Source organism: Delphinapterus leucas, chromosome 5 (assembly GCF_059928025.1).
Source record: "Delphinapterus leucas isolate spDelLeu-1000000601 "Yukka" chromosome 5, BTC_Dleu_Yukka2, whole genome shotgun sequence".
NCBI classification, from domain to species: domain Eukaryota; kingdom Metazoa; phylum Chordata; class Mammalia; order Artiodactyla; family Monodontidae; genus Delphinapterus; species Delphinapterus leucas.
Window position 1 is genome coordinate 83642530 of NC_143133.1, and position 13580 is coordinate 83656109.

At 34.4% G+C, this 13580-nt stretch overlaps 1 protein-coding gene across 1 annotated transcript in view; it reads right to left on the minus strand.

Annotated features, from left to right (window-relative positions):
* Nucleotides 1-13580, minus strand: part of EPHA5 (EPH receptor A5) — a 332484-nt gene that overhangs the window by 107508 nt on the left and 211396 nt on the right. Inside the window, exon 6 of the mRNA XM_022561692.3 lies at nt 11100-11224. Within this exon, the coding sequence (XP_022417400.1) occupies nt 11100-11224 (125 nt within the window). The remainder of the gene's footprint in view (nt 1-11099; nt 11225-13580) is intronic.

Consider the following 13580-nt stretch of genomic DNA (forward strand, 5'->3'; position numbering starts at 1 on the left):
TTGGAGAAATGTCTATTTAAATCTTCTTCCCATTTTTGGAATGGTTGTTTGTTTTTTTTTGATATTGAGCTGAATGTGCTGCGTGTATATTTTGGAAATTAATCTTTTGTCAGTTGCTTCATTTGCAAATATTTTCTCCCATTCTGAGGGTTGTCTTTTCGTCTTTTTATGGTTTCCTTTGCTGTGCAAAAGCTTTTAAGTTTCATTAGGTCCCATTTGTTTATTTTCGTTTTTATTTCTATTTCTCTAGGAGGTGGGTCAAAAAGGATCTTGCTGTGATTTATGTCATAGAGTGTTCTGCCTATGTTTTCCTCTAAGAATTTTACAGTGTCTCGCCTTACATTTAGGTCTTTAATCCATTTTGAGTTTATTTTGTGTATAGTTTTAGGGAGTGTTCTAATTTCATTCATTTACATGTAGCGTCCAGTTTTCCCAGCACCACTTATTGAAGAGGCTGTCTTTTCTCCATTGTATATTCTTGCCTCCTTTATCAAAGATAAGGTGACCATATGTGTGGGGGTTTATCTCTGGGCTTTCTATCCTGTTCTATTGATCTATATTTCTGTTTTTGTGCCAGTACCATACTGTCTTGATTACTGTAGCTTTGCAGTATAGTCTGAAGTCTGGGAGCTGGATTCCTCCAGCTCTGATTTTCTTCCTCAAGATTGTTTTGGCTATTCGGGATCTTTTGTGTTTCCATACAAATTATGAACTTTTCTGTTCTAGTTCTGTGAAAAATGCCATTGGTAGTTTGCTAGGGATTGCACTGAATCTGTAGATTGCTTTGGGTAGTATAGTCATTTGCACAATGTTGATTCCTCCAGTCCAAGAACGTGGTATATCTCCCCATCTGTTTGTATCATCTTTAATTTCGTTCATCAGTGTCTTATAGTTTTCTGCATACAGGTCTTTTGTGTCCTTAGTAGGTTTATTCCTAGGTATTTTGTTCTTTTTGTTGCAATGGTAAATGAGAGGGTTTCCTTAATTTCTCTTTCAGATTTTTCATCATTAGTCTATAGGTATGAAAGAGATTTCTCTGCATTAATTTTGTATCCTTCTAGTTTACCAAATTCATTGATTGGCTCTAGTAGTTTTCTGGTAGCATATTTATGATTCTCTATGTATAGTATCATGGCATCTACAAACAGTGACAGTTTTACTTCTTTTCTAATTTGGATTCCCTTTATTTCTTTTTCTTCTCTGATTGCTGTGGCTAAAACATCCAAAACTACATTGAATAATAGTTGTGAAAGTGGGCAACCTTGTCTTATTCCTGATCTTAGTGGAAATGGTTTCAGTTTTTCATCACTGAGAACGATGTTGGCTGTGGGTGTGTCATATATGGCCTTTATTATGTTGAGGTAAGTTCCGTCTATGCTTACTTTCTGGAGAGTTTTTATCATAAATGGGTGTTGAATTTGTCAAAAGCTTTTTCTGCATCTATTGAGATGATCATATGGTTTTTCTCCTTCAATTTGTTAATATGGTGTATCACGTTGATTGATTTGCATATATTGAAGAATCCTTGCATTCCTGGGATAAACCCCACTTGGTCATGGTGTACGATCCTTTTAATGTGCTGTTGGATTCTGTTTGCTAGTATATTGTTGAGGATTTTTGCCTCTATGTTCATCAGTGATATTGGTCTGTAGTTTTCTTTTTTTGTGACATCTTTGTCTGGTTTTGGTATCAGGGCGATGGTGACCTCTTAGAATGAGTTTGGGAGTGTTCCTCCCTCTGCTATATTTCGGAGGAGTTTGAGAAGGATAGGTGTTAGCTCTTTTCTAAGTTTTTGATAGAATTCGCCTCTGAAGCCATCTGGTCCTGGGCTTCTGTTTATTGGAAGATTTTAAATCACAGGCTCAATTTCAGTGCTTGTGATTGGTCTGTTTATATTGTCTATTTCTTCCTGGTTCAGTCTTGGGAGGTTGTGCTTTTTTAAGAATTTGACCATTTCTTCCAGATTGTCCATTTTATTGGCATATAGTTGCTTGTAGTAATCTCTCATGATCCTTTGTATTTCTGCACTGTCAGTTGTTACTTCTCCTTTTTCATTTCTAATTCTATTGATTTGAGTATTCTCCCTTCTTTTCTTGATCAGTCTGGCTAGTGGTTTATCAATTTTATCTTCTCAAAGAACTAGCTTTTAGTTTTATTGATCTTAGCTATTGTTTTCTTCATTTCTTTTTCATTTATTTCTGATCTGATCTTTATGATTTCTTTCCTTCTGCTAACTTTGGGGTTTTTCTTCTTCTTTTTTCTCTGATTGCTTTAGGTTTAAGGTTAGGTTGTTTATTTGAGATGGTTCTTGTTCCTTGAGGTAGGATTGTATTGCTGTAAACTTCCCTCTTAGAACTGCCTTTGCGGCATCCCATAGGTTTTGAATTGTCGTGTTTTCATTGTCATTTGTTTCTAGGTATTTTTTGATTTCCTCTTTGATTTCTTCAGTGATCTCTTGGTTATTTAGTAGTGTATTGTTTAGCCTCCTTGTGTTTGTACACATTTTTTCCTGTAATTGATAGCTAGTCTTACAGCATTTTGGTCAGAAAAGATACTTGATACAATTTCAATTTTCTTACATTTACCAAAGCTTGATTTGTGACCCAAGATATGATCTATCCTGGAGAATGTTCCATGAGCACTTGAGAAGAAAGTGTATACTGTTGTTTTTGGATGGAATGTCCTATAAATGTCAAATAAGTTCGTATTGTTTAACGTATCATTTAAAGCTTGTGTTTTCCTATTTATTTTCATTTTGGATCATCTGTCCACTGGTGAAAGTGGGGTGTTAAATTCCCCTAGTATTATTGTGTTACTGTTGATTTCCGCTTTTATGGCTATTAGCATTTGCCTTATGTATTGAGGTGCTCCGAAGTTGGGTCCATAAATATTTATAATTGTTAATGAATTGATTAATTGGATTGATCCATTGATCATTATGTAGGGTCCTTCTTTGTATCTTGTAATGGTCTTTACTTAAAGTCTATTTTGTCTGTTATGAGAATTGCTACTCCAGTTTTCTTTTGATTTCCATTTGCATAAAATATCTTTTTCCATCCCCTCATTTTCAGTCTGTGTGTGTCCCTAGGTCTGAAGTGGGTCTCTTGTAGACAGCATATATATGGGTCTTGTTTTTGTAACCATTCAGCCAGTCCATGTCTTTTGGTTGGAGCATTTAATCTATTTACATTTAAGGTAGTTATCAATAAGTGTGTTGCTATTACCATTTTCTTAATTGTTTTGGGTTTGTTATTGTAGGTCTTTTCCTTCTCTTGTGTTTCCTGCCAACCAAGTTCCTTTAGGATTTGTTGTAAGGCTGGTTTGGTGGTGCTGAATTCTCTTAGCTTTTGCTTGTCTGTAAAGGTTTCAATTTCTCCATCAAATCTGAATGAGATCCTTGCTGGGTACAGTAATCTTGGTTGTAGGTTTTTCTCTTTCATCACTTTTAATATGTCCTGCCAGTATGGGGATTCCCTTGTGTGTTATTTGTTGTTTTACCTTGCTGCTTTTAATATTTTTTCTTTGTATTTAATTTTTGATAGTTTGATTAATATGTGTCTTGGCATGTTTCTCCTTGGATTTATCCTGTATGGGACTCTTTATGCCTTCTGCACTTGACTGACTATTTCTTTTCCCATGTTAGGGAAGTTTTCAACTATAATCTCTTCAAATATTTTCTCAGTCCCTTTCTTTTTCTCTTCTCCTTCTGGGACCTCTATTGTTCAAATGTTGGTGCCTTTAATGTTGCCCCAGAGGTCTCTGAAGCTGCCTTCAATTCTTTTCATTCTTTTTTCTTTATTCTGCTCTGCAGTAGTTATTTCCACTCTTTTATCTTCCAGGTCACTTATCCATTCTTCTGCATCAGTTATTCTGCTATTGATTCCTTCTAGAGAATTTTTACTTTCATTTATTGTGTTGTTCATCATTGTTTGTTTGCTCTTTAGTTCTAGGGCTTTCTTAAATGTTTCTTTTATTTTCTCCATTCTATTTCCAAGATTTTGGATCATCTTTACTATCATTACTCTGAATTCTTTTTCAGGTAGACTGCCTATTCCCTCTTCATTTGTTTGATCTGGTGGATTTTTATCTTGCTCCTTCATCTGCTGTGTATTTCTCTGTCTTCTTATTTTGCTTAACTTACTCTGTTTGGGGTCTCCTTTCTGCAAGCTGCAGGTTCGTAGTTCCCCTTGTTTTTGGTGTGTGTCCCCAATGGGTAAGGTTCGTTCAGTGGGTTGTGTAGGCTTCCTGGTGGAGGGGACTTGTACCTTTGTTCTGGTGGATGAGGCTGGATTTTGTCTTTCCGGTGGCCAGACTGCATCCAGTGGTGTGTTTTGGTGTGTCTGCAACCTTATTATGATTTTAGGCAGTCTCTCTGCTAACCGGTGGGTCTGTGTTCCTGTCTTGCTAGTTTTCTGTCATAGGGTGCCTTGCAGTGTAGCTTGCTGGTTGTTGAGTGGAGCTGGGTCGTAGCATTGAGATGGAGATCTCTGTGAGAGATTTTGCCGTTTGATATTATGTGGGGCCAGGAGGTCTCTGGTGGACCAATGTCCTGAACTCGACTCTCCCACCTCAGAGGCTCAGGGTTGACACCTGGCTGCAGCACCAAGACTATGATTGTGGAGGCTTGGTGATTCCAAAATCTGATATAGTAGGCCAGCAGGCCAGAGACTCTGGGAAGAGTTTCAGCCCAAATGAAGGCCACTGGCAGAATCCCTTGAATTTGATTTCTAATCATATTTAGGGGTTGGGAGAAGGAGTGTGAACTTCACTGGAGAAATTTAATTTTAACTCACTAAGCCGAAACAGTGAGTTTTAAAGAAAAATTTCACATAAGCAAAATATTTTTTCCTTTTTTAAAACTTCATTTTTTCACTCTCATGTGTTTGGGCTGGGTTAGTAGTGAATGGAGATGAAGGGGAAAAAGTCACCTAAAAGATAGCTTGGAAAGTGAAACAGAGAGGAACTATTCCTATTTTGACTGCTAACAAAAGTCTAGACAAACATCTATAACTCCTCATTATCTCTGAAGTTACCACTCTGAATATAAAGTGTTAGATACTTAAAGATTTAATACACATTCCCTGCTTTGAACTTTCTCTTCCCTTATATTTTTCTGTGTGAATTTTTGGCTAAGCTTGTTTTTTCCTTAAGGTCTTTTCACATGTATTAAATTTCTGATAGATATTATAGGATGAATTAAAGATAGGTTATGGTTAGAGATTTTATTCCCCTTTTTTAAGAATTGGGCTTTACTTAAAATAACTTATTGATGCCTGTAAATCATTATTTTCTAAATATTTCAGGGAATTTTGTCTTTACAAGCAGAAAAAATGTATTGATTTTTTAAAAAGATCCAAGGGAAACAACATGCAAAGGATTTATTTTTCCTAAATGAGAAAAAAAAATGAAAACAAGAAAATAACATTTACTTCTCAAGTATTCTAGTAGGAATAAGGTTATTATTTAATGTTCATAATGCTATTAAAAAGTAAAACAAATGCAAACCACACTCCTCGTCCCTTGAAGTTTACAGCATGCCATGCTGTGCCTTTAGTGTGAACATTGAAATCACATGCTAAAACACAGCAAACCCATTTTTACTTTATCCTCAGTTTCCTTATCTGTAAAATTGGGATAAAAATTGGTGGCTGGATATTCTCACAGAAATGTTGTAAGAATGAAACAGATAATGCAAGTGAAAACATGTATTAAACTGTAAAGCACATGTTTTAATTGTCATAATTATTATTTTAATTTTTTTCTAATTTGACACATCAAAGTCAACTTCTAACCATATTTTATGCTACCACCAATACAATGTACAATAAACAATGGGTAAATATTCTTCCCTTAAAGCAGTTTACCATTCCTCATTTAATACATTCAAACATATAAAATTTTCTTAGGGTTATGTATATCCATATTTCTCTATAGATAGGTATGGTTTAAATTCTAATCCAAATAGGTTTTTCTGATTCAGTCTACATAAACAATTGATCTTTGTTTTTTTTAACGTTCACGTTAGTTTAAGTGCCTAGTCTCTAAAGTGCTTAGGAAACTTTGTTAGAGTTTTCAAAGAATTTAAAGTAGAAAAATAAATTGTATAAAGTTTTACCTAGTAATGTCAGTCATTTTCTTCACTCAGAAATATTTATTGACCTTGTCTACTCTATTACCCCTTCTGTTTGCTAGGGGTAGAACAGTAAAAAAAGCAGGCAGTTTCTTGATGTGTTCCTTTTAAAAGGGGTAAATAGCTTCTATAAACTATTGTAGTTACTGATAATCTGAGTACACTCAAGTTTATGACTGAATGTGTAAGACTTTCTTAGTAATATTACCCTTTCCAGTTTGGCTGTGATTGAATCAGTAATTTTCAGTAAAAAATGATAAAATATATGTTCGCTGCTATTTGCATTTTGTTTAAAGGGAATTTGAGTTCATGAGAAAAATCTAGACAAAACTGAAGTTATAATTCTGGTATATTTGATATAATTAGGATTTTTACATGAAGTATTAACATTTATATGTAAAGTAAGATTATTTTTTTTAATGAAAAATAGCATAGGAATATCAGGGTTAGAATTCCAACCATGTTATTAACTAAGTACATGTGTAAATGTGGGTATGCAACTCAACCTAAGTTTTTTTCTTCTTTAAAATAGGATGAAATTATTTATCAAGACTCTGTGAGGACACAGAGATAGAGATAATATACATAGCACCCAGCACAATCTTCTGAGCATTAGAACTTCTAGGTATATTTGATTTTACCCTATAGCATGATGGCAAATTCTTCTACTGAAAAGAAAAAAAAATTGTTTAAAGCTTACATGATTGTAACTCTTAACTATTGAAAAAGTAGAAATTGATAATTTTGTCAAAAATAGAAAAAAAAATCATTGCAAGGAAACTGGAATGCTGTTCCTTGAAATAAATGTATAATCTAACATCAGTTGATTATACAAAATTATACAGCATTCCGTCTGATTTATCTGTTAACATTATGTATGTCTCAGTGGTTCCTTATTGCGGGTCTAATGGTACGTTGTCTCTCTGAGTTAGTTGAATACTATATTATTGAAGAGACTTAGCGAATATATCTAAGGGATCAAAACCCATAAATACACATTTTGAATCCTCGAATTATCTTCTAAAATTTGCTTCTGATCCACTCCTTTAAATCATCCTCATAAATTTCTCCATTTCACAAACCTATACACACATCTTCAACACCCACAACCAAATGTTGCCAAGTCCTTGGTCAGGGTAGTGGTTTGCCGCCTTCATGGCCCAGCTGAGCAAATGGGCTACATTCCCCAGCTGCTTAGCAAACACTGTTCACAGGCAGCGAGGGGAAGGAGCCAGCTGGCAAACACCCTGCCAAAGGGCAGCTTCCCTTTGCCTCTGTGTTTAATTAAGAGATGGCAATGGGCCCATCACCATGCAGGAGCAGAGAGGCCCAATGACCTCTATTAGAGCAGGGCAATCACAGGCAGAAATGCCAGCTGGCGAATGTGTGAGCCCTGGAAAGCTCTGCCACCTGTGTCTGGCCAAGAGCCATCCAATAAAATGGTGGTATCATTCTGAAGATTCAAAATGAGCCCTGGAAACCTATCAGGACCCCCACCTCAATACATGGTATAAAAGCTTATTATCCTTTTGTTTTCCTTCTTAAAGTGTTAAAAAAAACCCAACCTTTTTGTGTATTTTACTGGTGTGCTCAATAATTTTGCTTGGCAAAAAAGTCGGGAATTAGTATCTTCTCTGTAAAATGGAAAACACTGACCAAAAGTTAACTTCCCCAAAATAATATATAAGGGTTGCTGCATTAAAAGCATGTAGGTAGGCAACTTGTTATTCATTTATTGAGAATATGAATAGAAATCTTTTCTCCCCAAATCATTTTTTCTTACTTTCAGTTATGCAGATAATAGAATGTATTAATACAGCTTTAAATATAAAATATTAAGTGTAAAACCAAATCTTACTGAAATAAATATAAACATGAACTATAAAGAAAATATTTCTACAACATGGATAAAATTAATTAGAATCAACATGAATAGAAAAGGACTCTGCCCCACCACTTGTTGAGTAACTCCTTGTTTTAATAGAAACAGCTTAAAAGAAAAAAAAAAAAGATAAATCCTTGCTCTTAATGAATATTATGTATATGAGACTCATGCATATGCTGGGAAGTAAGAGTAAAAACAATCGAAGGTTACTTATAAGGGGAAAAAAATCAGGACAATTTCCTTAAAGACAAATAAAAAGGATATGGGAGGGGGAAGGGTAAGCTGTGACAAAGCGAGAGAGAGGCATGGACATAAATACACTACCAAACATAAGGTAGATAGCTAGTGGGGAGCAGCTGCATAGCACAGGGAGATCAGCTCAGTGCTTTGTGACTGCCTGGAGGGGTGGGATAGGGAGAGTGGGAGGGAGGGAGACGTAAGAGGGAAGAGATATGGGAACATATGTATATGTATAACTGATTCACTTTGTTATAAAGCAGAAACTAACACACCATTGTAAAGCAATTATACTCCAATAAAGATGTAAAAAAAAAAAGAAAAGAAAAACAAACTCATTGGTCCATCTAGTTGCTTCAGGTAAAGAAAAACTATGCAGGAAAACAAGTACTTGTTAAACTTTTAGTTGATCTGCTGTTGAACTTTATTTCATCTAAGATATGTATATTCAAATATATAGTTTTCATAGTACAGTTATTTTAAAATGTCATTATGCACCTCAACTTCTTTTAAAATCAATTTTAATTACAATAAAAATCTGGAAACTTAAAATGTTTACAAAAGAATTCATAAAGATATATATATATTTGCCTAGCTTTCCATTAGTATGCAGTAATAAAGCTTACAAAAACTTGAAAAAGGAATGTAAACATTAATTTAACCAATTGTTTTTGGATACAGCATGTGCTTAGATTGTAGACTTCTAGCATTGGCAATTCAGTTTGGACCACTACTCCCAGAGTAACGGGAATCAGTGAGGGTATTAATATTATAACATTTTATTTGGTTTACCCTATTTTTTTTCGGTAAACACTGTAAATCTTATTGCAACATAGCTTTCTCTCAGAGGTATTTTCTTAGGACACTCTTGGTGAATAATGTATTAAATAATATATATATTTTTGAAATATAAGTATCTTCATTTGTGTTCCATAATAATCCACTAGTTACATGTAATGCCACCAGCAAATCATTCCTAGAGACAACTATTTCAAACATGATAATTGAGCTTTTATTTATCTATTTATAAAATGAATATATGAATATTGTATAGACATCCAAAACCTAAAAAGAATGTAGATAACCTCACTCTCCCCCACATAAACTTGGCTGTTTTGTTCTCTGTTGTATCTTTACACAGGTAATTGTTGAATCAATGATGAATGAAGCAATTAAAAAGTGGGACTTCCCTGGTGGCACAGTGGTTAAGAATCTGCCTGCCAATGCAGGGGACCTGGGTTTGAGCCCTGGTCCAGGAAGACCCCACATGCCGTGGAGCAACTAGGCCCGTGCACCACAACTACTGAGCCTGCACTCTACAGCCCGTGTGCCACAACTACTGAAGCCCACGTGCCTAGAGCCCATGCTCCACAACAAGAAAAGCCACAACGAGAAGCTTGCACACTGCAACAAAGAGTAGCCCCTGCTTGCAGCAACTACAGAAAGCCTGTGTGCAGCAACGAAGAACCAATGCAGCCAAATAAATAAATAAATAAAATTTATTAAAAAAAAAATCAGTTGCAAGAAAGTTTTTTAACAAATACTATGAATTACTTCAATGTATTTCAATGTTTTATCTATAATCTTTCATCTGTGCATATAAATGGAATGTTGAATTTTTAAGTAACTTTCATTAACAGGATATCAGTATTTCTCATGATACTTTTGCATTAGTATAAGTGGGACCATTCATTCCCCCTCTCGTTTCCAATGTTCTACCTTGGACAATTTCTTAGGTATTGCAGAGTAAGTTTTTGAACTTCCATCCTTTTCATTCTTCCCTAAGACAGAAGGAGCGATGTCTCTGGGAGTTTGGGAGAAGCAACTGGGTAAGTGTGGCTGAGCCCTTCCTTCCCTTCTCTTTTGGGATCTGCTTCTCTGCATTATGTCAGCAATCTTTTATACTCCTACCTCCATAGGACACATATGTCTGGGCCAGGATCTCCTATCCACCTCTTAGAGACTAGTTTGGGCACTCATCTATCTTTATCTGGTCTATTAGAACTCAGGTTGTTCTAAGTAGTGTATGCCATTCAGATCTAGTCTGTACAAAAAATCACAGTAAAATAGGGTGGGAGTTGTCGCTTCCAACATGGAAGCAACAAGGTGGCTACATATCTAAGCCAAATATTCCAGTCCAGCTTTAGAAATTATAAGTTCATCTTTAGTTTCCACCTGTTTATTCCTTTATCAATAGCTCATTCAGTTGTGGATTCAGCAAAGAGGAAGAGGGATGATTATTGCCTTTAGATTTCAACAACTATTATGGCAAAACATGTGAGAGTGGACCTAGGAGCCAACTCAGTGAAGAAGAGGAAATCAAGAAACTATAGGGAATGTGAAGCATACACTTCCAATTTTATGCCCTCAAATTTTTAAAATAAATTTTATGCTACAGTGTTAGATTTTTGTTATATTTTAAAATTATAAGGTACATATACAACTTATCTACCTATACTTCCTTAATAGTATAGGTATTATGCAGGGTTACTGGCCATAAGAATGTGTTTTTCCCTGTGGTACACTGCAGTTACTACTGAAGGTTAACAACTCCAGTGTTTGGGACACTTTGAAAATGTCCTATGACTTCATCTTTTAATGCTGTGAACCCTAGTTAAGCTAATGTTAGACTCTATGGCAGTATCCTGGCGGTGTAAACTATTTGGCAGCAGCAGAACACAAATAAAGTACTCCCTGTACACTTCCAGCTTTCATAATCATGACTGCAAGTCAATTGTCATTGATTTACACATAAAATTCCAACACACTTTTCTATAAATTGAATAACTGCAGTTGCTAAAATTAAAAAAGAAAAGAAGAAAAGATATTCTTTATTCTTAGTCCCACCTTTTCAAAATATTTGATTTCATACTCCAGGATGATTCCATTGGGGCGATCTGGCTCTTGCCAAGACAAAGAGATGCTGTTTTTTGCAATTTTCCCCTTTTTCACATTGGTGACTGGAGAGGGAGCTGCAAAATAAAGAGTAGCATGATTAACAGAGCCTTGAAATTACACCTGTCTATAATGTATATTGGGCATTCTTGACATGTAGAATAATAAAAATCCCAAATAATTAAATTTTCATTTTACTTGGAAATAATTATACTTTATATACAATTTTTACAGATTTTGAAGTGTTTTAAAAAAATATAAATCAACTAATATCCTGAGAATTTTCTATAATAAAACTGTAGTTACATAAAATCTTAAGTCTACATTTTCTCTATAAAGTTTAGATACATAAACTATCTCACTTTTGATAAAATAAAGATGTTCTTGACGACCTTATGTATATTCTATATTCCTAAAATTTGTGGACTCTGTATAATATATCCCATTACACTAATAATACATAATTATCTATATTACCACATTTTCACAGCATTAAAACTCTTATAATTTCTTATTTTTGAAATCATATGGGTCCTATAACCACTGAAATTCATACATTAAATATAGTGGAGTTTTTCTTTAAAATATGCTATTAAATGTGTTAATATATTGAAAACAATAGCAAATAAAAGAGACATTTTCCTTCATTTCCATTTCCCCAAATATTTTAATAGAAATCACAATTGCTTATGGTGTTCATTGCTATTTGCCAGTGTCTATTAAATGACACTGATGAAAATAGAAAAAAGATATGCTATTTTAGATATATCTGAATATTTTGAATTTGAAGTCACACACATATGAATATTTATTTCAACATCCATTTTTTATCAGTTTGCTAAGACTTGTATAGACTCTCGGTTTGACACCATAAAGAGGTATTGACAAATACTTTTCTTGATGTAGATAAACTTTATTTTTGTAGTTTTCAGCTTTTATAGACAACCAAGGAAAAAAACCATCATGGACTACTGGATGGTATATATATATATATATATATATATATATATATATTTTATATATATATATATACACACACACACACATATATATATGTGTGTGTGTATGTATGTACAATGAGATAGAGAAATAATATATAATATACATATTTTATATATAAAATATATATGTATATACATATTTTATAACGTATATACATTATATATACATATATTTATATAATGTATACATATAATAAGATGGAAAAGAGGTCAGCCATAGTGAGTAGTGTATAACCACAGGCTTAGCCCTATGTGAACAGTATTAGACATCTGGTGAGATTAAAATTTAAAGATATATTATATACATATATATGTATAGTATTTCTAACTATTTTAATTTCCAGCAGTGTTCAGACAAAGTAATACACTCTAATTTGTTATGTTTAATTATTTTTTCTACACCTCCAAAAATGTAATCTAATCAGAGGCACCACTTTGAGCAATAGACCGCAAGAACAAAGTTTAGAACTGTTTGGTGAGCCCCATACTGGTGTGACAAGTGTGTGGGGAAGAGGCTCATCATTTAAAAACAGAAGTGAGATCCTGTCACTCCTCTGTGTCTCTCTGTTTCACTGCAGAGTGAAAGCCAAATGTGCAAATGCATACAAGCATCACTACCGTATGGCTCTCTACATCTCTGACCTCATCATCCCCTGCTACCCTTCTTCAGCAGCTCTACCCAGGCTGGCTGTCTTTAGGCACTTCTGACACACTACTGCCTAAGGATCTTTGTATTTGCATCCTATTATTCAGAGGTGCTTCTCACCCTGACTTCTCCAGGGCTTTCTCCCTGCTCCGGGTTTCTCACTGAGACCTTTCTTGTCTGTTCTTTAACTGAGCCCCCCTCACCTCGCCATGCCCTCTCTTTCTTCAGTGTTTTATTTTTCTCCCTAGTTCTTGAACTTCCACCATCTGATATTCATATCTTAATTCTATATTTACTTTTTTCAGTCCTCTCAAGTAAAATGTAATTTTTATGAAAGCAGGGATATCATTTATTTCATTCACAGCTGAATCCCTAGATCTAGAACAGCACCCGAACAGAGAAGGATTCCATAAATATGTATGGAATAAATGACTGGTGGTAAAAAATCAAATATAGAGAAAACCTTTACTTTTTATTATGTATTATGTCAACAAACTCATCTATGAAACGTGTGAAGTGTCTTTCAATAAAATTAAAACAGAGACAGATATACTCTGTAAGAGCAAAATTTGTTAACTAGTGTTTTCTAGTGTTTTATATACTCATAAAAGGGTGATAATGACTTTGGTACTATAAAATGTACTTTTATTCTTTTAATCATAGCACTTTTGTGGTATTCAGATTCAGAGGATGCATAATTTCAGCCTTATCTGTTTTTCTTAAACATGTCCAACTCCACACATTTTCTGGACTACTACAGAACACATAGTGTGCATATAAAGCTAA